This window comes from Plectropomus leopardus, chromosome 5, assembly GCF_008729295.1.
Source record: "Plectropomus leopardus isolate mb chromosome 5, YSFRI_Pleo_2.0, whole genome shotgun sequence".
Taxonomy (NCBI): domain Eukaryota; kingdom Metazoa; phylum Chordata; class Actinopteri; order Perciformes; family Serranidae; genus Plectropomus; species Plectropomus leopardus.
The window spans coordinates 23617763-23642563 of record NC_056467.1 but is presented as its reverse complement, the minus strand read 5'-3'; the positions used below and the strand labels follow the sequence as shown (position 1 = coordinate 23642563).

The following is a 24801-nucleotide window of genomic DNA, read 5'->3' as shown; positions in this document are numbered from 1 at the left end:
GGCATTTTATATTGTCTTTTGTTACGGGTGTGTGATATTATTTATACAAACCAGATTTCATAGTATTTTACACATTCAAAATGGTTCACAAATCTGCGTTTTTAATATATTAGGAGTTATTTACAAATGCAGTTGCCCTGGAGTTTGACTTCTTTGACGTTCCGTACTTGATAAAAAACTACTTCCGTCTAGCGGCGTTCTGTTGTTGTCATGGCGGCGATTCAAACTTTTGACAAGCTTCGTCTCGTAATTAAAACATTAACCCTGTGCTGCATCTTTGTGAAATCCAACTTAGTGGCGCTACGTGTATAGCGAATTGACAATTTCTATTTAAACTTAAAAAAGTCGTTACAGTCGGTAGACGAATGGATTATGTGGATTAATTTAGTGTTTGCGATCTTCAATGCGAAAGCGTAGTTAGCTTGCTAATGCTAACTCTCATTAGCTTTTACGTTATGAATCGATAATTGTTCGCTGTTTCGACAAAATATCAAACAGATGTATGTGTTATGTCTGCACAGTTGTTGCCAATATTCGGGGGGCAGCAAAGTCGGGGGAGAGACTGGGTTGTTTTAGGTTCAACACGAAACGTCCACAGCCGCAGCGATTTAACCACAGGGATGTCCCAAAACAAGGTAAACAACAATGGTAGAGGCATCTTAAGCCCGTTTTATCAACCATTATTGTATTCGTCATCTGGTTTTATACAACTCCAGTGAAATGTGATCCCTTCAGCTCCTTTAACCGCTTTCTGTGTAATTTAGTCCCCTTTTTGCGTCTCCTTGCGTTGTTGTCTGCTGCATATTTGCAATAATTTATAATGGTTCATGTTTCCGGATGTTTCTGGTAATACGTGGTTTCTGGTTGTGGAATGACTTGCAAGTACCTGTTACAAGTGCTCACACATGGCAGCCTATTTGGTGCATCTGCCATATATATATATATTACATTCATGAATGTCATATTGTTGATTTACTGTTGAAGCTGTTGTATAGAGGTGTTGATTCATATTAACATCATATGGTCACTTTTTGGACAGTGGTGTTTGGTGCTGTTATTGCGTTGTACTAAGAGCTATTATCTAATCATTTTCCATCTATATATCAGTGAGGCTAGACCAGGTATTAGACACACATCTTAGTATAGCACAATGCAGTGCAATAAAACCGAACAGTCCAGCCTCCCCAAATGAAATTAACCATTTGAAACTTGAACAAATTGTCTTGATTTCTTTCAAAACCATGGGGAGAAGGAAATGAGCAGCTTAACAAGGAATGGCCAATAAATCAGCAAGAAATTGGTAAAAAGTTACAAGGAAATTTCCTGAAAATAAGCAAAAAAAGAGATCATAAGTAAATGTTAGTAAAATAATAATTTAAAAATATGTTTTTTTTTTATACATTTTAAATATATGATTATAATATATCCGTGTGTGTGTGTGTGTTTAAAAAGAAAACTTAACAATCACCCCTAGCCAATTTTCAAGTCATATTTATCACCTTTCACAAAGTTTGCGAGACATTTCTTGCCAGGTTACTTGTTGCCTTTAAACTGTTTAAATGTTTGTGAAATCCGGTGGAAGGCAACACAGAAAAACTGATGTCACTCTAGGATTTAAATGGTTAACACTTAAAAAAACAAACAGTTTAAACAAAAAAAAAAAAATGTAATGAAGGTAGTATTCACTGTAGGGCTTTTGCTTTCGATCTCATTGGATTTTAGCTAAATGCACCAAACAAACTGGCAACGACAGAAAGTCTTGGTGAGAAAGTGGTGTGAAAAGCATGATTTGGTTTGTCTGAGTAGCCGGTCCACTTTCCAGGTTTCCACAAGGGTTGTGTTGCTCAGGTTCTGTGTGATTGGCATCACCTGAAAGCTGCGTGAAATCCTCCTGGATCCATATTAATCATAAATGTTTAAATAGGTATAAGTTTTTTCATGGTGTAGACTGTAATTTTATGAAGTTGGTTATTTTGTACCTATGACACCCTTTTGGTTGAGGGATTCCTCCACAGTTGCTCTTCTTTTTTTCTGTGTTAAAAGTTGTTTTTTTTAAACTAAAGTTAGTGTCTGAGGAGAGAGCATGTTGTATTCTGATTGTAAAGCCCCTTGAGGCAAATTTGTGATATTGGACTATGTAAATACAATTGACATGACTTGACTTGAATATCAAAATGTCTGTTCATATCTGATAAAAGACTGACTGATATTTTACACACTACAGCTACTGTTCAATGAAGCCATCCCTGCAAGTACCATCAACCGTGCCACCCATGTACGCCCGCCAGCCCCTGTTGTGATAGAGAGGCTTCTGCCTCTGTCTGAGGAGCGTGAGACACAAGTGGACAACACCAGAAGCTCCATCAGCTTCACCGCACTCTCTGAGGAGAGACTGCAGGCCGCAGTTCAACTGGCCAAGCGAGATCTGAGACGTAGGCGCCTTGAGTCTCTGAGAAAATCCCCTGTCAAACCCTCTCAGGAGGCCTCCCTACTCGAAACAAGTGATGTAGAGCTGCTTCAGGTAATGGATGCAGATTAATGGTACAAATTTTGTAAGTAACTGTTTTCTGGTTTATGGCTGTATTAAGGAACAATCACTGCTTTGTTCAGAGTTTTTTTTGCTCTCACTACAGGAGCTTGCAGCCCCTTCGAATAAGTTCAATTTAAAGACCTCCAGTCCAAAAGAGAAAGCAACCCGACCTGGAGCCAAATCGTCAGCGCGCACACTCCAGAAGCATCCCATTTCTCACATGCCTCGGACTGGCCAGTCACCTCCAACCAGAGACACTGGCCCAAGGCAGTTTAAAGTTGGCAAACAAGCTCCTTTAAGCCAGGAGATCTGCAAGCTGCAAAATGAGCTTGAAGTGTATATTCAGAAAGTAGAAGAGCTAGCCAACAGAGGTAACCCACAAAAACAGCTTGTTGCATTAACCTTGTGTCTCACTGTTGATATGATCACAACTTTTGTACCCAGCACAGTAAGCATGCTGTTCAAACAATTTTACATTGCATGGATAATGATGAACAATAATGAATAAAGGGATTTAAACAACAGGGGAGAAAATAGAGGAGCCACTGGAGCCTGAAGAGCAAAACAAGATGGAGATACGCAGACAGAAGCAGGCAGCCCGCTCAGCACGTGTCATCTATGTTCTTCAGCAACAGGTATTTAAATCTTTACCTCATAAACCTTCACTGACTTTTTAACTTGCTCTGTATCTATAAACACTGCTTTACTCAACTGTTATTTTTAAAAGGTAAAGGAGATACAAGAGGATATGGAGAAACTACGAAACCAAAAAATGTGGGACACCAAAAAGGTACAGTATGTCTTCAGTACTGTCACAGATATGCTATTCATTTATTTGTTGATGACGATAAAGCATTTAAAACAAAAAAAATACATTTTGGGCTTGTCCTGCCCCTTAAATAATATTGTCCTACATGCCAACCACGGGTATAAACACACAAATAAATGCTCTGATACTACACTGTATTTGTTTTCATTAAAGGCATTAAACAAAAGGTAAAGCTGGTTTTTGTAACTATGTTCAAATAACAGACTTATGTGCCAGTAATTTACCATTTTAAGTAACTTTTTAAGTAAATTTTTCACCCATATCTTTTTAATTTGATAAAGGGAGATTCCTTTAAGTTGTGCCTGCTAAGCAAAAAAATAATAATAATTGTTGTGCTTAATGCTAAGCTGATTTCTGCTCTTCTTTCAGTCTATGGCAATAAACAGACTTGTAGCTACGCACCGTGGGACACTCAGGGCCTTACAAGTTTGTATCCACCAGCTTTCAGACATATCTCATGGCCAGTTACCCTCTTATTACAAAGAGCTGGGCCAGCTGATTCGCCAGCTCTCTTTGTGTTCAGCTAAGGTTCAAGTAGAACAGGGTTCAGCTGTGCCCGAGACGGCCCTCAACATCCTGCAGAAACTAGAGGTAAGGAGCATAAAGTACAAATCAGGAAGTATGTGAACAATAATATGGTTTGTCATTGGTATGGTTCCGTTTTCATCGAGTAAATTTAAAATGTAACTGTTGTATGCAGGACTCTTTTTATGAATAGTTTGAATGTTTTGGCACACTGGATCAGTCAGTCACCTGATCTTCGTCAGACTGAGGGTGCATTTTAATTATGGAATGCAAGGCACTTTTATTTGTCTTGCACTTTTCAACAACAAGGCAATTTAAAGTGTTTACTGAGGACAAACTAAAGGCAAAAATTCCACAAAAAAATGAAGATTTCTGCAGTACAGGTCTGGCAGAACATTGCAAGGGAAGATAATGTCTGCTGTTGTTTGTGGGCCATGCACTAATGGCTGTAGTGGACCAACTTTTGAGAATAATATGACTTTATGTAAATTGAAGTTAACTCCAATTCATTTCTGTCCCCCCAAAATTGTGAGATTATGTATAGGAAGATCCAAAGTTCTTACAGCATTAATTTGATGTTGATGTAAACATGCTAAAATTGGAGCTGAAAGTCAGCACTTGTTGTCATGTGTGTCATTTCATCCTCATACTAATAGCTGCACTGCAGGTGGCTCTTAGTTTACAGTTTATATGTTATTTGGTATTGGTATATATATGGTATTTACTTTATGTTGTATTGATTGTTTATTCAGTTTTTTTATGTGAACTATCCAAGATTTTAATGTCTTTTTATTCTGGTCCTCTCAGACTTTGGATTCTGCCCTCAGTAAACAAGAGCTGCTTGAAAAGTTGCAAGCCCGAGCATGTCCTCCACACAGGAGGTCTCCTCATCGCAGCATGTCACCTACTAGGTCACCTAAGGGTCCCAGCGCCTCAACTGTTCGAGGACCTCGCAAGTCAGGAAATCCCAAAAGAGCAGTCAGAGGTGGTGAGTGTGTCTCGTGTGGATTACTTAGCGTGTTGAAAAGCCTTTAGGTCTTTTCAGTCATTAAAATCAATTAAAACTTATTTATATAGCACCTTTCATACAATTATGCAGCCCAAAGTGCTTCACAGAGCAAGATTAAAACTGCATGGAAAGGGGTGCCTGATGGCTCAGTGAATAGAGCGTGTGCCCCATGTATAGAGGCTATGTCCTCGCTGCAGCGGCTGCAGGTTCGATTCCAGCCTCGGCCCTTTGCTGCATGTCACCCTACCTTTCTCTCCCCCCTTCACACTTGTGCCATCCTAGCAATTAAAAGCAAAAAAAAGATCAAAAGAACAAATAAACATGAAATAAAATAGTACAAAAGACCAACTATAAGACTTAAAAACAGAGGTCACAAATGATGAGGCACCATTAAGTAAAAGCCAGGCTAAAAAGACATGCCTTGAGGTGTTTTTTAAAAATCCAGCTGCAAAATGCTGATAGTTAGCCATATATGCATGTGTAACTCTATGAGCACAACAGTATTTGTCGGTACAATTTCACACTTCATGAATATAAATATAAATTCAGTATTTTTCTCAATAATTTCTTGATAAAGGCAATAGCTTACTTGCTGCCCAAACATCTGAAAACTGTACACAGAGTAAGTAGTATGTAAGCCTTTTGTCAAACCATTTAGTCTCCTGAGTATCTGGAAGTTACCTGAGGCAGCTGTGTTTGGACCTCCCACTGTGCTTAAATGGCTGCATCAGGCTGAAAATTGATAAGGAGCCATGAAGAAGTGATAGGAAAAACAGGAAATGAAGTGCAGAAGTCTGGCCGTCAGCCCCCTGCTGGTTAGTCTTATGAGCAGTTAGCTCCTGCTGGGTGCTATTTGGCTGGGAGGCATCCTGTGCAAGAGATGACACAAACACCTACAATGAGCTCAGGGATCCAACTGGCTGTCAAGAGTGTCAGCTAATTGTCTAAATGGAAGTGTTGTGTCACGTCATGCCTTAGCCCCACAGGTTCCAAACTGATTTACTTATGATTAATGGTTCTGAGAGCCATTCCTTAATTTATAATTACTTGGGATTCAATAATTTGTGATCAAAACAAGTCAGATGTCTTGTTTTTCATTTGTGTCAGTAGGTAAGAGGACGGCCTTGCAGAAAACTACCTCTCACCAGCTGATGAACAGGAAAGAAATGCTCAGGGCTGGCCTGGAGACCCTCGCCCAGAGGGAGCTGCAGGGACGCCCTCAGGCAAACACCACCTGCAGAAAAGGAGGTTCTCGACACTCTGAGAGAAGCAAGGCTAACATTATAATGAGGGTGCTTGTTTGCTTATACAATACTGAATTAAGTATTATGTAACAAACAGAAAATGCTTCATACTTTAGTACATTCCCAATAAAATCCACTGTAAGAGGCATTTAAGGTATGCCACAGGTCACAATGTGAGAAACTATCTAAACCTATATTTTAAATGTTTTGTTGTAGCGTAATCAGATGCAAGAAGCAGGTTTCCAGCAGCCTACAGTTGCCTCTCAGCTCCGAGTGAACCAACTCCCTCAGAAAGAGCACTCTGTGCCCTGGATACCAACATCCCCTCACTCTCCCCCTCTACAGCGGTGAGCCTTTTATTTCACCTTACAGCTGATGACACATTCATTTAAAAAAAAAAATCATAGCCCATTATTGTTCACCAGTGTTTTTGTTCTCAGTGCACACTCTGTGACTGAACAAATTACGTAACTAAGGTTATACTATTCTGTCCTCTACTGGAAAGTCTGATGCTCTAATGTCAAGGTAACAGTTTTCATGCAGCGTGAATCACCTGCTCATTAGTGTGGGAATGATTTCATGTGATCTTGACACTCACATTAAGAATATGAGTGGGAAAAAAGTTCCAGGAGTGACCTGTCTAATAGGCTGTTCGTTTTCAGCCAGAAGGTGGACTTTAGCAGGCGCCATCCAAAAAATAGTATAATTAGCTGAAAGACTAATGGCTTACATTCATTTTATGATTGTTGGGTTTGCCAAATTGGTACCCCTACAAAACCAATGACATATATAATGGTATATATAACAGTAAAACACAGGACCAAAACAAAAACTAGAGATATTCAGGTGTCATGTTTTTTGTCCCAATAAAGATATATATTCCTGAACTTGTGAATCAGCTGATACGGAATAATGATAACTGCTGTATACTACTGACTCTGTATGCATTTGAAATCTTTGCTATCATTGTCATATGGCATGGCTCAGGTTAAACCCTTTGTCAAACATAAGCAAGTACACACAGAGAATGTTCAGTGTTCAATGTTCAGGTTATATAGTTTGTGTGCCATATAGGCTGAACATTTTGCAGCAGCCTAAGCTGGATTCCAATCTGCTGCACATTATTTCATTTCATCCTCTTTCTATCCCCTTTCCTGTCACTCTTTAGCTGCGCTTTAATGAAGGCAGTAAAAGTCTTTAAAAAAAAGTGCCATGGCAAACTCATATTTCAACTTTTATTTACACCTAGTTTACAAGATAGGAAACAGCAAAGGTATAGCTATAACATTCCCTGCATGTCTGTTCTTTCAGGAATGGTAACTAGTTAGTTCAATATAAAAAAATGTAACATGGAAAATGTATGTATGGGAGCCCCTATTTATGTTTTACAGATTCTTTGGTTTTCTCTTTTCCTCTCTGTGATTCTTTTCTCCATTATCCTCCTACTCAGTTCCCACACCAGCTTTTCTGACCTTTCTTAATACAGTGTTTGTCTTACAGTGCCTGCATTGTTTTTTCTCTCATCTCTCTGCTATTACCTCAACAGATCCCCTCAAAGGAGAAGACCAGAGCCTCGATGTCTCTTCTCTCCTGTAAAGCCGTCGCCCAGTCCTCCAAAGCAGACGGTGGCTGGTAGTTTTGGAGCGGAGGCGGGGCTGAGCTCAGGAATGAAGGAACAAGCTCAGAATGAAGCTTTAAGGTGAATCTCCTACAATTTATAACCAGATTTTAATCTCTCGTATTTATCCGATATTTCATAATGAAATATTATAGTCCCTCAGATTAGTCGTTTTTGGAGTTTTGTTATTTTTACTTTATACATACATCAGATTGTCTGTCCCAGCAAACAGGAAAAGGAAAATTAATGTGATCTTAACGACGACTCCTTCTTCTGCATTCAGTGAGTTATTTCTAACCTCTGTGTCAAACCTCACTCGCAGAGAGCCACAGGCAATACTCTGGTTCTAATTCAGTTGACTCTTTCCAATAAATTAATCTAGGTGGCCGCTGGATTGAGGCCATTTCTCTTTGTGAGTGATTAATAGTTGGCCTGTTTTCAGTGGCTATAAGCACCTCATTGATTGAGTGTTCCACATATGTCTCTGTTTAATCAAATCTTAATTACTACAATTGGGCTTTCCAATTAATCGGGGGCTAGCAGCAGTCTGATTTTAGAGATGGGGATTATAAGATATTAATGTGAAATGCTTAATTGGGCTTGCATTTTGTTTCATTTGGTGATTACTGTTTTGGTACAGGAACGCCTGGTTGGATAAGATGACGATGCAGAGACTGAAAGAGCTCAACCAGCTGAGTAAAGAAGAGGCTCAGCGCATTCAGACATTAAGGTACAGAGGAAATAAAATTAGATTTTAGACAGATTTAGCATACTTTGTTGATCCCATCTGCACCCAGATTACGGTATATAGACATTATGATGAGAAATTCCAAACTAAACAGAAAAAAATGGCGCAAATTAAAACAGCTGACTAAGAAGTAAGACAAGTTCCTGAATTTCTGACTCATAAGACAAATATAATTAATCTTAAAGGTTCCCCGTGGAGCTTAAAATCTCAAGCAGCATCATGGAGCTGTCTTTTTTTGAGTGCAGCTTCAGTAACTTTGTGTAAACGTAACTTTTGAATCTTACAAGAAAACTCCACAGGGCTCCTTTCATATGGACAGGATCATAGTCATATTAGCAGAAAGGGTACAACATTCTTTAGGTGTCCCTGTTAACCAATCACTGTACAATATACATTACATACTGTATGATAATAGTGTGCTTTCATGTTCTATATGCTTTGAATAAACATTTGTTTTTTTAGATGATTAAAAAAAGAGACATTTCCCTTCTGTAATGACACTTTAAAAAACACATAAATCTCGGAGCCAGGCCAAGGCCAACAATCTGAAAATTAATCTGCCATACAGCTCACTGCACCAGGCCTCAATTTAAAATAAACAGTAACATTGAGCATTAAAGCATGAACATAATTACCTGCGATAAATAGAACAGAAAATAATGCAGGTTGTGATTGCAGAAACATCTCATCAACATCAGAGAGAACATATGTTCCTATAGACACATTTCCTATTTAGTCATTGGACAGTTTAATTCTGCAAGGCCAGCGACATAACACAGCGGGAGCAGTGCATTACATGGGTGCTAGTCAGCATTTGGTCCATAAAGCTTTAATTGTATTACAGCTAATGTGCAGATTTGTTCTTCACACTTCTACTTGCTCACACACAAAGGCACAACAAAGAGGACTGAACTTGGCATGTTCCAGGGCTCTACTGTTATTTTTTGCATAGTGGCTTATTGGGACACTTGACTGGCAATTTTATCATTGTTAGTTTCACTTTTGCATTTCTTGCTATGATGTGGAAAAATGTTTGTCGTGGCAAAGGTCTGTTGGGCCTACTCTGAAGATAGCTGCTTGACCTCCATTCATTCATTCATTCATTCATTCATTCATTCATTCATTCATTCATTCATTCATTCATTCATTCATCATTATTCAAAACATATAAATAATTGACTTTGCAAATACAAATTAAACTTTTGGTTGCCTACCAAAATAATACAATTAATTGATTTTTCACTACATACATTTTTCTGCAATAATAATGATTGAAATTAGATAAACAGACTGAAAATGCAGTATTAAATACAATGTTTTCCTTTGCTTTTCCCGTCAACAAGTGTCAGGTATTACACCTAATCCTTGTTAACAAGTAAAAGGTATTGCACTGTATACCCCCTGTTTTCTCTCACAAAATTCTCATGCCACATTCATCAAATGAATCTCTTTTGAGTTATTATGCCTTGAAGCAATCTCAGATGTAAGTAGCGAGCCAGGCTTTGTGAATAAATGAATTGCCTTCTGCAGTGAAAGAAACCAGCATGAATTCATCATATTGTTCACAAGGTTTATGTCTATGCAGACTGGTGGGGAGTCTAATAGCTCTGACCTTGTTTAATCACAGTAAATGTAAATATTAAGGCAGTCACAGAACCTGACAAGTACTTCTATTTAATATAGATTCCTATTAAGCTTACATTTCAAATATGTTTATATTATTAGAGCTTCTTCTGTGACAGCTTGCTGTTTGTGGGTGTTTTGGTTTACAGGTCAGAAGTTGTCTCGCCAACGCGATGGGCTGAGAGAGCTGAGCAGGAGGCCAGAGAGAGAATTCAGCCCCGTCTGGATGGCGCACAGGTAGGAAGATATATCTGTTGTCTGGGTAGTGCCAGATTGTATCTCCCTTGAAAGAAGAGGGAAACAATCAATTCATCTTATTTGTTTAGTTTTTGTTTCATGAAGAGTGAAATACAATGGACTTCTTGAGTCTTTCTATTGTTTTATGAACTGAAAGGGAGTAAATGGCACTTGCTTCGAATTGATAGGGCTCAGTTTGTTTTTGTCTGTTTTCCTCAGCAGATTGGTGAGTCCAGGAACAGGATCAGCTCCTCACTGAGGAATCAGCTGTCTGAGCAGGCTGCAGAGAGGGTGAGCTGCATTGTTTTTGCCAATAATTCACAGGGGAGCAAAACACACAAAAAAATCAGCCTTGCTTTTGAACAAAGTTTGAATTTGTCTCATGGCCATGATTGAACAACAAGTTGTGCAAATTAGGCCAGTATTCTGCTTGTATTTGTTCAGTTTATTTTTGTAAATGTTGTCCTCCACAGGCAGCAGAGAGTGCAGAGCAGCTTAGTGAGGCACTGCTGGAAGATTTGTTAGAGGACACTGCACGGGCGGCGTGGGCGGCAGAGACAGACAGACAGTTGGAGGGCATGGCTCAGTGTAGGCTGCAGGCCCCCACCCTGGAGAGCATGCTGCTTCGTATGGAGGAGATACAGGTGAGAGCTGCCTTACAGAAGGGCCCACCAACAGAAGCCGGCGTGGAACCTGAGAGGTCACAAGTGATCAGGCTGTTATTTATAGAGAGCTCTTATGACAGCTTTGGTCTGGTGTTGTTTACTGATGCAGCATCTATTGGCAGGTGGACAGTTTGATTATAAATGTCTGCAAATGTCCTTTCATTCCCTCCAACGTCAACTACATAATCATAAGTTACCATTAAACTCAGCTAAAATTAAATAGATGCTGTTCACCAAGGCCAATCACACAGAATCTCTTAATATATTCATTCTGCAAATGGCACTTCCGTAGAGAGAGTGGCACAGTACAAACACCTTGGTATCTTGATGGATGATAAGCTTAATTTAAGTGCCGGACTGACATCCTGACTAATAAATGGAGCACAATAATTGGATATTTATGCATAGTTTATTTATGCAATAGTAATTGTTTCCCTTTTTTACACAGGAAAAGATTTAGTTTTTGATTTATCTATTTTGGATTATTGGGATATTATTTATGGAAAAGCTGCCACCTCAACATTAAAATCACTGGATACTGTGTATCATTCAGCCCCAAGGTTCATAACTGGTGATCCTTACAGCACCCACCACTGCCATCTCTGCCAAAAAGTCAGCTGGCCACATCTGGCTGTAAAGGCAGGACCAGCACTGTTTTTTTATTCATCTATAAAGCTTTCATATAGGTGCTTCCACGCTCTGTTTTATGCCTTTAACTCTAAACTCACATAATCTTGGTACTGTGGCTCAGAGGTAGAGCGGGTTGTCCTCCTGCAGTTAGCAGGTCAATCGCCCGGCTCCCCCATTCAACATGTCGAAGTATTCTTGGGCAAGATACTGAACCCCAAATTGCTCCTGATGCCACGTCATCGGAGTGTGAGTGCGTATTAACGGTTTATAAGTAACAGGTGGCACCATGTACGGTAGCCTCTGTGACCACCAGTGTGTGAATGTGTGTGTGAATGGGTGAATGTGACCTAGTGTGACAGAGTTTTGAGTGGTCAAAAAACAGCCCATTTACCATTTACTCGGCCGCAGAATAGCTTGTTGCTCCACATTTCCTTTATCAGAACTAAACTAGGAAAAATGTAATTCTCTTACAGTGCAAATGCATGGAATAATCTACAAAAAAATGTAAACTTGGACACTCTGCCAATATAACAGCTGTTTAATTGCTTTATTTTAGATCTTGTTTTAATTGAGTGTAAATGTTTTTAATCATACTTCTACACCATAACATGTTATTATCTTGTATTTTTATTTTTAGCTCTTATACATTGCTATTATTGTTTGTTGTTTTGTATGATTTTATGCTTATTTTAACTGTTATTTGTCTGCTTGATTGTTTTTTTTAGTGTCTTTGTTCATGCTTGGCATCATTGAAAGTTCGGGTCTCCCTCAATTGATTTCCAGAGTCTTGAAGAAAGGTTTGAATGAGTGAATATCTATTTGTTATTATCTGTGTGTGTCTGAGCAGAAAGATCAGGAGGAAGTGAGGAGACGGTTTGCTTCTATCACCTACTCAGACCCTCTTTACTGGGACCGCCCAGGAGCAGCAGGTAAAAAAAAATTGCATTACCACACTCCAGTTTAGCCTCTTTAACTGCATTTAAAGAAAATATTTCACTCATGTCTCCTGTAGGTGGAGACAGCGCCACAACTTCCGAGAGTAGGTGAACACTTGTCATTCTGACTCTATGCTCTGCTTGTTTTTCATCTGTCTCTCTGTCTGTCCCCTGCTCCACCCCAACCCTCTTGACACACATTACCGCTACCCCTTCCTTCCCTTTCCTCTCTATTCTTCCCAGGACCCCAGTGCCATGCCCCGGGCTCCAGGCCAGCCTCTCCTCAGCCAATTAGACTCACAAGGCCAGTGCTGAGGCAGAGCTCTGCGGCTGATATTGTCCTAGAGAAACCCGTGGAGACAGGGTGGGTAGCTTCGTCCTTTACTGCTTTTTTACACTCAGAGAATTTCTACCCCTCATCTTTTGTTGATGTGCTTACTGTTTTATTCATCTCGAAGAGACAGTAGGGACATTTTTAAGTGCTCCCAGAATATCAACTGAAGTGCAGTTAATATTAACTTTCCAATTAATAGTGTCCTTTAACTGTTTTTTGCACTCACATGATTTCTGCTTCCTGTCTGTGCTGTTTTATTCATCTTAAAGAGGCAGTGAGGAACATTTTGAGTACTCTCAAAATATTAACTGGAGTGCAGTATCAGGATTTGACCTATTTAACTTCCTTCCAAATCTTTTGAGCTGAAATTAGAAGTCTGAGCTCCCATTTTAGGTAATCATGGCTCCAACACAATACAGATGATTATATGACATAAGAAGATAGCCCCCCCTCCCATTTCAAAAAGGACATTTTGAAATGTTGGGTGTCCATTTTCCCCCTGCATTCTGCCTCGCCCTTTGTGTTTGCCAGTGAGCTGAAATTATGTTCCAATAGAGTCTGAGTCTGATATGTCTGAAGCCCGCTGGGCAAAAAGTGCAAGAAAAAAATTGTTATTATTAGTCCTTGAAAAGTAATGGAAAAGTTTTGGAATTTTGTCCATAAAAATGTGTGAGAATCCTGTAAGAGCAACAGCAGCAGGATCTACAGAACATCATTCATTATTACATTGGGCCTCTAGACTTGATGAAAATTAATGTAGTTAATGCTTTTCCAATGAAGCACAGTTAATGTTTTTTTCCACATGATGTGTTGTTGCCCTATAATCGCTGTCCCAGCGGGAGGCCTTACTCATCCCACAAAAACTCACTTGGTGGCTACCGTAACCAAGGCAGAGTCTATTTCTGACTCTGGCAGCAGACTCCACAGAGAGACCCTCCACTGCCCAGGGCTTTGGCTGCAGCTGCTTAAATTAATGAGGAACTTGGAAGGAAGGGAAAAGAGAGTGGAGGGAGGACTAGAAATTGTTGACACAGACGAGTCAGCAGGACGTTGCTTCTAACAAATCCAAGAGGCAACATTAGCAAATTAAAGTCAGACAGACTCGGAATGCCTCAGGTTCACTTCCCTCGATGGACATTTTGCCTCGAGATCCACCGTGACTCATCGTAGACTCTGTCTTCGTACTGCATACATCAAGTGATAGCCTTATTTTTTTGGCAAACACAGATGTATGGAAGTGGACTATTAAGTGTCTAGTCTTTTTGAAGAGGTGTTGTGTTTTTTCATTATCTGTTCTTTCCTCAGCAGCATCCAGCCAAGCAGCTATTTAACAATGACAAACTTTGTCACTTGACAACCGCCAGCTCATTTGTTCTGAAACTCTCTGAATCACTGCAGTATAAAACAGCGGCAGACCTGCCGGCATCGTTTCTACTCTCAGTCCAAATTATTAATTGCAATTTGACCGAATTTAGTTACAAATATAGAAAGCAAGACCCGTGTTGAAGTACTAAAGATCAGTCTTGTTCTTGAAACTGGTGTCAAGTCCACTTTTTGAATGTGTCGAATTGTGTCGTTTTATTAGTTTATTAGTTTCCATGAAAAAAAAAACAAAACAAAGGAAAACTCTAGCACCTAGAATTCACCCCTGCAATTTCTTTTAATTAATTTATCGGGACATTTCTTATGGTACACTTACGCATACATACACATATGCAGTATGGCAATAAAAGATTTGAATGAAGCGGAATCCTCATATATATATATTTTTTTCTGTGGGTGTTTTTATGGTAATGTGGCTCTTTTAGTTAAATTTTTGGAGTGCCTTTGTTTTGCATTTTCCACACTTTATTGTAAGTGTGTCCTGCAGTGAGGGAGTCCCACTTCTCTGGTCTTGGTCTTGACTTGGTCTCAGTTAGGTAGTTTTGATTAAAACACTGCGCAAGACATCATCAAGTAATAAATTAGCTTAGCTGAGTTGTTATACATTCTCTATTAAGTTAATCTATTGGTTGATGCCTTTAATCGGAACATCTGAGATTTCTTGGCCATAGTTAGAGTGATGACTTCTCTCTACATTGATCAACACAATCCCTTAGTGATCACTGATAGTGACAGACAAATTCAACAGCATGAGGAGTGGGCGGCTTTGATGTCTGCTGACTCACACATCATGGCGTCACAGAATCTCCTGTTAGATGCTCCTCAACATTTCTCCGGCAATATTAATAAAACAGTCAAATAGTGGGAATTGCTGAAAGGTTCCACTCAACATGACAACATATCTGGAAAAATAATTAACACTGATTCTAATGCGTTGTCCACATTAATCACCTTTTTCCTCGCTCTGAATCAATCAGTTTAGTTGTTACTTACCATGATGCTTGGATAAATAAGTACTTTTATTTGGAAAAAAAAGGTTTTAATTTCCATATTTAACCTTTAACCTTTGACCTTTGACCTTTAACCACCAATACTAAGAATTTCAGCCTTTAAGTTTTCTCAAGTTTTCATTGCCAAATGTAAGAGGCAGGTGCCAATGGGTCTGAGTCTGTCTGTGCTGGCACAAAATATATAACCATGTAGAAGAGTTGACAGAGAAAGATGCTGCCAATAAAGATTATACTTGTTGCAGATAGTGAACTACAAGCAGAGCAATCTTTTCCTTGTGCCAAACAGCAAGGTGCAAGCAGCAACTTTTTGTGGAGTTCTTTTTCCAAAGTGCTTAGTGCCCTCAGAAGTAATTGTAGTAAGTGGGAAGGAGGGAGTCATTTGATGTGAGATAGAAAGGAAATTTTGTTAGGCATATTGTTTTATAAAGCTGTCTTTTGGGGCCAAGATGTTACTTTGTAAACTGACCTAGGCTGTAAGGGTAATCACTGTGCTCCAGAGCAGCAGACTCTAAAGTGACCCAGGTGACACATTTCACAACACCTGACAGAGGAGATGAAGTGAAGAAAAAAGTTTTGATTACTAATCCCTGCAGCTTGTTGCACCAGGAATAAAAAAAAACCCAGTAAAAACACGAAATAAAGTACAACAACAAAAAACCCACATGAAAACATAGAAGCAGCTTTATCTAAACTTGTTGCAGTGTGCCCGTTGAATTAAGCTTTCTTTGAACTGTTGTCAGAATATGTCAGTCTTTTACAGAAAGTAATAGGATCTGAGTTACACAGATAATCCTTTAGATAAATGTGACACGACATTTGACAGTTTCTTTTTTTCATCTGCAGCCTGAGGAAATGAGCTGCATTAGTGTCCAAGAAAACAAGCACTCCATTTTAATGGTAGTGCAGCGGCTTGATGCAAGAACTCATTAACGGAAGTTAGTCTCCTGATAATGAAAAATGTTATTGTGGCAAACACTTAGTCTCAGTAGGTGTTCGAAAAACTGCAGCCAGCTTCAGGTCAGTCTGCGTATTCGTTAACCTGCCAACAGTTCAGATAATTAATACTTGGGCGCAGTAATCAGCATAAAGTATACTGAGCTTTAGGAGAGAGGGAGATAACTAAGATAAGACTGAATGGAAAATTATTGATGATATTGATATAACTCTGCTTTCATGTTGCTTAAACAGCAACTGATTGTGAAGGAGCACATGTATGGTGCCATTACTGTAGCAAAACTATTTACAAATGTGTGTGGAGAATGTGAATATATATCTGAGTCCATGTCGCCGTAATTAGATTTATAAATGTTTTTAAAAAAGTCTTGAGATGTGCATAAGTTTCCATGGTGGAAAATAGCCTAAAAATATAGTTCATTTTGTGTTTTGGTGTGGGATTGCAGTAATCCTCTAACAGTGTTGACTCTTCTAGTGTTTAGTGTAGCAGAATGTGGAGGTTTAATTTTGGGGCTTTGGAATGGCAAAAATGTGTGGAGAGCTGATCAAGTGTTGTCTCAGCTCTGATTGGCTGTTTATAACTCACATTTCTCAGCACAGAGGTACACATTAGCTGCTGCTGTCAGCAGAAAAGCAGTGTGATATGATAGCACACACACACACACACACACACACACACACACACACACACACACTTAAAGGTCCAGTGAGTAGGATTTAGGGAGATATATTAACAGAAATGGAAATATTGCATAAGTATGTTTTCTTGAAAGTGTAATCACCTAAAAATAAGAAATGTGCTCTCTCCATACACAGAAGTCGCTATTTTGCACAGCCATGTTTCTGCAGTAACCCAGATAGATAGAGACATTCATGTTTACACGTTGGCCATTGAAGTTAGCAGCGCTTCCTCGATGAGACGAACAGTGTCAGAAAAAGAGTGATAGTAACGTTAAATTGCTTTATTCAGTGTTGTACCATTTTGAACCACTGTGTCTATTTGTTTTGAAAATCCTGCAGATAGTGCAGAGGTTGTTAGAGAAAAAGTGAGCAACATCAGCATGTGCTGGGCAAGCAGCCTGTCTGATATGAGCCTAATGGTGTCGGAGAAACACTGATTTGTAACATTAAAATGCTTTTTTGTGTGTTTTTTTTTACCAGTTTTAATCACCTGGTCCATAAGTTTTGGAGAGGAAGAGACCTCTGCGGATAATTCGGCTCATGGTAAAAAGCTCTTAAACAATGAACACTGCAGGAACCCTAACCGGCAAAATTTTCAGCTTGTTGCAATTTGCAGAACTCACTACTAAATGCTACTAAATACACCTAGATCTCACATACTGTTGTTGATTAATGCTTCCTAATTTAAAAAAAATGTAGTGATTTGCTGTTGTATAGTCATGCAGGACTGATGGGGGGGATGCAGTTTTCAAAAGAATCGCTCTAAGATTATTTGAGAAAAAGATGAAGCACAGCAGATTTTATTTTATTACAGACCATTCTTTGAGTATCTGCTGAGGCTAGTAGTTACTTATGAGTCATGACTTATAACAGTAGGGCCTATCAGAAGAGAGTTTTCTTTAACATTTTGTGGGAAGGTAGTTGTTTACATTGCAACAATATTTCATCACTTTCATCATCTATCATGAGACACAACGCTGGCTCTGTCCTCTGAAGAAGTATTTCCAAAACGGCATCTATTTTTCTCTACCCTCGTTGTCTCTGTGCTTGTGTGAGGGCTATCAAGCGACCACACCGACAATGGAGTGAGAGATTTCATCTTTGGAAACATCAGCAGAGCGGCAGATAAGATTTATGTCTCCATGGTGAAGAGCCCCGACACAGACCCCGACTGCCTCCCCTTCTCTTGGCTAATGTTGACTGACCAGCAACAGCTGCATCAGCAGGTCAAACAAATCAATGAAAAGATGAAAGCACCACTCAGCAATATTCTGAACCTTTCATGTATTTTTTTCTTTTTTATCTGCTGTGTCACTCCGCTGGCCCTTTGTTCACGGCCACAGTTGCCCTCTCAGGCCAAATATTTCAAACAAGCAGAAAGCTGTGTTGCACAGTAAATGGCTGCTTGGGAGCTTTGCCTCTGCATCCAGTCATAACCTTACATTCACTTTATGCCCACCTGATTCAGGTCAGACACATTGCATTATTTTTCAGGATATCAAAGATGTCTGAGTGGTCCATAATGGAATAAGCCAGAAAATATACATTTTTCCTCCAGTCCATTTATCCTTCACCTGTCTTCTTCCCGCTGTTCTCAAAAGCTCACCAGGGTTCCTGTAAATCTTCCTTGAATCACCTCATACTATCTCTGAGTCACATTTGTCTTTGTCCAACTCAGCTTCAGCACAGCTTGCGTTTCTTTTGATATGTTGCATATGGTCCTGTCCTTTGCTTGTCCCCGGTTTTTCCCGAGCGATACATGGGAGAGGCTTTTGCAGAGAAACTTAGACCTGAAAGTCTCTTGAAGTGATCATGCTAATAGCTAACAATGTTCATCTGTTTTGGTCTTGTGCAAGCCAAGTTGTAGGTGGGTGGATGTGATAGGGAGAGGATGTTTTTCAGCCGTCTAATTTGTGCTTCCCTGTCAATCACAGCCCACACATAAACACGCATGCACCCTCGTGAACAGATTTATGGAAATGTTCACCATAGATGTCATATGCAGTTGTTTCTTGACTTTCATTATAGAGCAGAATAAAGTGAGATACCACCAACACTTTCATAGTCGCAACATTTTTGTTACCTTCACGCTGGTGATAGCCGTGGCCGTCCTTCCCATTCTCATGAACGCGATATTTCAAGAACGCCTTGAGTGAACGTCTTCAAATTTTGCATAGACGTCCACTTGGATTCAAGTAGTTGAGCTGATTAGATTCTAATGGCCAAAGGTCGAAGGTCATCGATACCTTGTCCATCTCATTTGCGTGAACACAAAATCTCAAATCTGGAATTTGGCACAAACATCCACTTGGACTAAAGGCTGAAATTCTTAGTATTGGTGGTTAAAGGGTCAAAGGTCACTGTTGTCCATCCTATTCTGGTGAACACAATGTCTCAGGAACGTCTTGTGGCAACATCCTCAAATTTGGCACAAACTTCCACTTGTACTCGAGGATAAAGCGATTACAGTTTCGTGGTTAAAGGTCAATGTGACCAAACAAAACATGTTTTTGGCCATAACTCAAGATTTCATACGCTAAATATGACGACATTTTTACACAAATATTCAGCTTCACTGTGACATCATAATGTTCTGCAAAAACATGTATATGGCCATTATTCAGCAACATAACAACAGAGAACAGAAGAGGAGGCATTTGGTCAGATTCTGAATTGATGACTCTGATCTTGGATGTCGACCTTAAAACTGTGCTGACTGTAAATACATTTTGTGCTGCTGGGTTGAAAATATGTGTGTCCATGTTTTTGAAATTGTAGAATTTGCATCCATATTTGAAGCACCATCCACTGCCATGGTTACATATGAGTCTGGACTGACATGGATGTTAACTGAAACTTAACTGGTTCACATAGGCATAATACTGTGAGGTAGTAATTCTAGTTTGTCATTTACATCACCTTTTTGTATGTACTTATTCAAGGTTAATCTTGATCTTGGAGCTTAGTCTGAATAGTGTTTGTTGATTGGGAAAGCAGGCTGTTTCATGTTTTTTCTCCTTTTGGAGAAAAAACATGGAAAGTGTTGGTGCTGTTCTGACTCTATAAATAGGGAGTGAATTTAAAGGGTGCTCTATTGTTGCTTTTGCCACGTCGCTTCACAGATGCCCACTGGACACTAAATCGACCCATTTCAGACTGGAAGCTGAGCTGACTGTGCTGACACTTGGATATATATGGCCACTCCGCGGTTTGCGTCCCCCACAGTCAAAACAGAAACAAGTTCAGCTGAGGCCGGGGAGCACAATAGAGAGGCTCTTTGCTTTGGGAACTGCTGCAACACTAAATATAGCACCGAGAGCACTGTCGCAACAGCCAGGCTGATTTGTCCAAGCAGAGAAGATTATAAAGCCAGACCATGGCAATGCCCAGCTGAGCCCTGACTCACTCTGAGCAAGGAGCAGGCAGGAGAGCGGGCCTGCGCTCTGACACCTCCCCTAAATTCATCGTCCTTCGCCTTATAACAAGTGTTTCTGGTCAATCACAGCGCTGCACTCCATTCTGACACCCTCCTTAATAAACGAGTTTGCCTTCTCTCCACAGCCCTCAGAGGTACTTCACCTGGCTCATACAGTGAGAATGCTCGAGGAAATGAAAAGGTGTCGTGGAAAATCCACGTGTTTGCTTCGCCTTATGAGCATCCTCTTGTGTTTCCACAGACACAGCATTCTGTTTGAGAACAGCCTTACAGAGGAGGTATCCCAAGGAGAACAGCTACCCAGACACAGCACCATGTTCCCAGGCCCAGTGGAGAGGACCAGGGGGACTATTATCTCCGTGCCAGGCAACATGCTGAGAAGTATCCGACGGTACAGGGAAGACTACGAGGCTTACCTGCGTGTTGTGGCTCATGAGGCTGTCGGAGGCTTCAACCCCTGGGCTATCGCAGACAGGTAAAAGACAAACGGTGGAGGTTTCTAAATCCCCTTTTAGGTGACAGAATGTGTAGTTAAACTGCTAATAATGACATCTTTTTGTGTCTTTGAGGTTTAAAAGAATATCTCTACTACATTTAAGTAGTATCACATGCTTAGTTGTTGTCACCAGAGCCACATCAAAATAAGATTTGTCCTGCTCTCTGTTTTGTCCCTGGACATGTTTGACAGACGTGCTTGCTCTGAGAGGATCATGCAGTTTATGGTTTGCATAGTGCGTCCCCAGTGTTCGCCGTTGTTATTCTCTCCCACTCACAAATTTGCATACTTAACAGAATTTTTAACTTGCTGCAATGCAGAGTGGAAAACTCCCTCTGATCTCTATGACTGTACTGATTCAATATGTTTGATATATCAGCTGTAAACTTCTAAAATATACATTTTTAACTCTTAACTTATGCTTTTTTTCCCTCTCTGCATCTTAGATATGTGTGGTCTTGTGCACAGCCCTATAGATCAATATGCTCAAATTCAGAGCCAAAAAACTTTGCCTAGTCACACCCATGGGTTCTGACTGCTTGTGCCACTGGCTCATTATCAGTCCCACATCAGTGGACCCAAGACTTCAAGAGATGGTTCTCCACTTTCCTGAATGTGGTGGAAAAATAAGGATGTTGTGTGAGGAGAAGCCACCCAATTACCTCAATCTTTTTGGAGACAAAACACATACACATAGACTTCTCTACCCCCTACTATTCTGACACAGTGCAGAAACCTGTCTGTGTGATGAGATGGTAATGAGCCGCCAGGTAGAGTCGGCACCCCCTGGATGATCTCATTCATTCTGTCTGCTAACAGATTGATTGCAAAATAGGAAAAATTGAAAACAGATAAAACACAGAAACATACATACATCAAGCTATCGAAAGCTTCTTTCGAAGTTCTTTAATGCGTTTTTATACTGGTGGACAGATGGATAGATGAAAATGCATGAAAGGACAGAGTAGGATAATATTGTAGTGGTTTTCATTTTTTCATCCATTAATGTCAAGCATATGTTGTATGATTACTTGTTCATATTAACTATTTTTGTTTTTGCCGTGGGATTTTATTGCATTTGGAGTGTTAAACATGGACAATTTAAAGAATCATTCAGTCGAGCGAGCATGTCGTTTAGCATATTAGTGTTGTGAACACTTTCTATTGGCAGTACTCAATCCATTCTTTATTCCGTTTCCAGTATGTAGACTCTTCAAAGGTACGGGTAGTTCAACAGTACACAATTTCTTTGATTGTTTTGTCGCTCAGACAGCCAAATGATTTGATGTTTTTGTGACTTTATTAGGGGGGTCTAAGAGTGTATCCCACTTGCACTTATCCCCTATGCCCCTGCTTTAGTCTGTGTGTGTGTGTGTGTGTGTGTGTGTGTGTGTGTGTGTGTGTGTGTGTGTTTTGACTCAGATAATGATCAACACTTGGATCTATCTTGATACTGTACCAGTCTTAGAGTTATTTTCCTTCATTTTATGTGTATTTCAAGTTTTTCATGCCCAGCTTTGAATGTTAGTAGACACACTGGTTAGAAAAAAAATTGCTTTGATTGCATCTTCTGCATTTTCGAGGATGATGACACTAGGTTGATGATTTTCCCTTTTTTGAAATCTTAGGACATGAGCTCACATGTGACTCTTTAAATAATGTGCATAACTTATTTTGTTGAAGTCCTGTGACCTTTTTATTTTGCAATTTTCAAAAGGTTGAGTCTTAGAGATGTCCCTAACGACTCATTTTCCTGACATTCAAACAGAAGTTTAAACTTAGATGAGTTGACTAATCCAAAAGTAAGTAAACAGACAGAATTCAGCACAATTTAATCTGTAAGGCTCAACGTTTTCTGAAAAAAAAAATATCCTGACTAGTGGGGTTAGCAGTGTTTCATTGACAGCCTGACAAAATGCGCACACCCCTAGTCAAGTCTTCAATCTGTTGGCAAGAACAATAAAGAATAATAATATTGTAACAATCACAATATCTAGATTTTTTAGACTCTTTCTAGTTTTATGAAATAGAAATAGTAATCAAATGGATTTTATCGTCATATAATCCTTTTTATTCATTGCAGTGCATGATGTGGTTTGTCAGATGTTGGATTCTGACTTTTATTATTTTTTTATTAAAGTTTGTTTGTTTTTGTGATCATTTTTTTGTTTTATTGACACTAATTGTACAGAATATAGTAATGGAAAAGGTCATTCTTGAGATGAGTAACAACAATGCACACAATCAATGTCCAAAAGACGAAACAGAAATAAGACAAAAAAAAAAAAAAGAAAAATGTGTCCCCCTTAAAGGGCCTCCACACCTTCCCACCCTTTTGGGATCCAAACCACTGACTCCTGAAAAAATATTAATTCCAAAAGGCTTTTAAGGTTCACTGAGACTGAGCTCTATGTTTTTATTGTTGACTCCTTAGCCCCATGTAGCCGGGCTGTCAACAGCTCGACACATCATTATTAAAGTGTGTTTGTGTCTGTTTAACTTTCAGAAGAGACTGACTCTCAGGAGATGTCTTTACAGCTTGCAGAAAAAACATGTCTCTGTTCTATCTTGTCCCACAGCCTGGCGGATGATTTGCTGTCGGAGGCTCTGGCTGACGTGGCAGCAGAGTTTCAAGATGTTGTGGAGGAGTACGCTGAGGCCGTCTTCACCTCAGAGTTTCTTCAGCCGGTCCGGTCGCCTTCTGCTTCAGCTGCAGCTTTGGTCAGCCAATAGGTGTTCGAAGCGGTTTCTTACACATAATATGTATTTATTTTAGTGGAAAATCTGCAAAGATCTAGGGTCATTTTTTCACCTTATGATTATTTTTCTCCAATGTCACAGGTGATGTTTCATTTTGGAATGAAACTCCCTGACTTCTGTACTTATTTTCTTTTATTTACAAAGATCTCTATTTAATTGGGATTGTAGATATTTTTAAATGATGCTGCAGCAGATGAGATTGTTGAATTGCACAGGGAGCATTACTCTTTATGGTCCATCTGTATCTGTGATTAAATTCTGCTGGGAAAGTTAGTTTAGTTTAGATAAGCTTGGAGAGACCATTACGACATTACAGAGGATTATAAGATTACCGCCCTCCCCTTGCACTTGGTTTAAATCTCCCTGAGGATTACTCACACTTTCTATTTTCACGTCGGAATATGGAAATAAATTAATTGCATATGCGTTCCACCAAAATGATGGAGGAAGCCAAGGGCATCATGTGCTTAATGTATCATAACTTGATTTTCTCTTTGCTTTAACGCATAAATAAAGCGTGTTAACGCTGTAAATGTGTTATCACAGCAAGTTGTGACCACTGTGAGAAGTACAGTAAAGAGTAACGTGGGCATTATTTCTAGAGATTTAAATTGATTTAGCAGTACTTTTTCCACAGAGTTAAACAAACTATAGGCACTAGTTTTGCACTGATGCTACCGACCAACTTGAATCCTACAAAATAATGGTGAAAAGTGTCACTTCTCAATGCAAAATAAACAAGACAGACTTGGCAGACCGAGAAAATGTCTGAGTCCCTTGAGAGCAACATGAAAGCCAAGCAAACAGAGCAGAGGGGACACATCCAGATGTTGCGTTGGCCTGTGGGGACCAGCCTTTGACAGGGGACATACAGTGACTGAATGAATTAGCTCACACTGAATCAACTGCCTCTATTTCCTCTCAGGCTGTCTTCTGCGTGGGCGTCTGAATACGTGCAGGCTTTCACAGACTCAAGCTCGGTTTCTTCTCTTTCGATCCAGGACATACAGTAATCATTGGGCTCAGAGCTGGAGTTTTGCTGTTTTTACACTTGTCTACAGAGCTAAGGTTGCTCTGGCATTGGGAAGCATTAAACACATGAATGATTCTGTTCATTTTTTCGTGATCAGTCTTTCACTGTTATGGTTCAGAAA

General features: G+C 39.7%; 1 protein-coding gene across 2 annotated transcripts; it reads left to right on the top strand.

Moving 5' to 3' along the window:
• The first annotated feature begins 263 nt into the window (after window positions 1–263).
• On the top strand, window positions 264–23868 carry kiaa0753 (KIAA0753 ortholog). Of its 2 annotated transcripts, none has more exons than XM_042485999.1 (18): window positions 264–635; window positions 2225–2521; window positions 2634–2901; window positions 3056–3165; window positions 3258–3320; window positions 3729–3950; window positions 4692–4872; window positions 6004–6185; window positions 6354–6484; window positions 7684–7836; window positions 8396–8485; window positions 10276–10363; window positions 10583–10654; window positions 10837–11007; window positions 12506–12587; window positions 12837–12957; window positions 20633–20866; window positions 23467–23868. In XM_042485999.1, the coding sequence occupies exons 1-18, from the start codon at window positions 510–512 to the stop codon at window positions 23618–23620; spliced, it is 2745 nt and encodes a 914-aa protein (XP_042341933.1). In that variant the 5' UTR covers window positions 264–509; the 3' UTR covers window positions 23621–23868. The 2 variants fall into 2 exon arrangements, with proteins under 2 accessions (XP_042341933.1, XP_042341932.1); XM_042485998.1 differs by having other exon boundaries at window positions 6001–6185.
• Window positions 23869–24801: the final 933 nt, after the last annotated feature.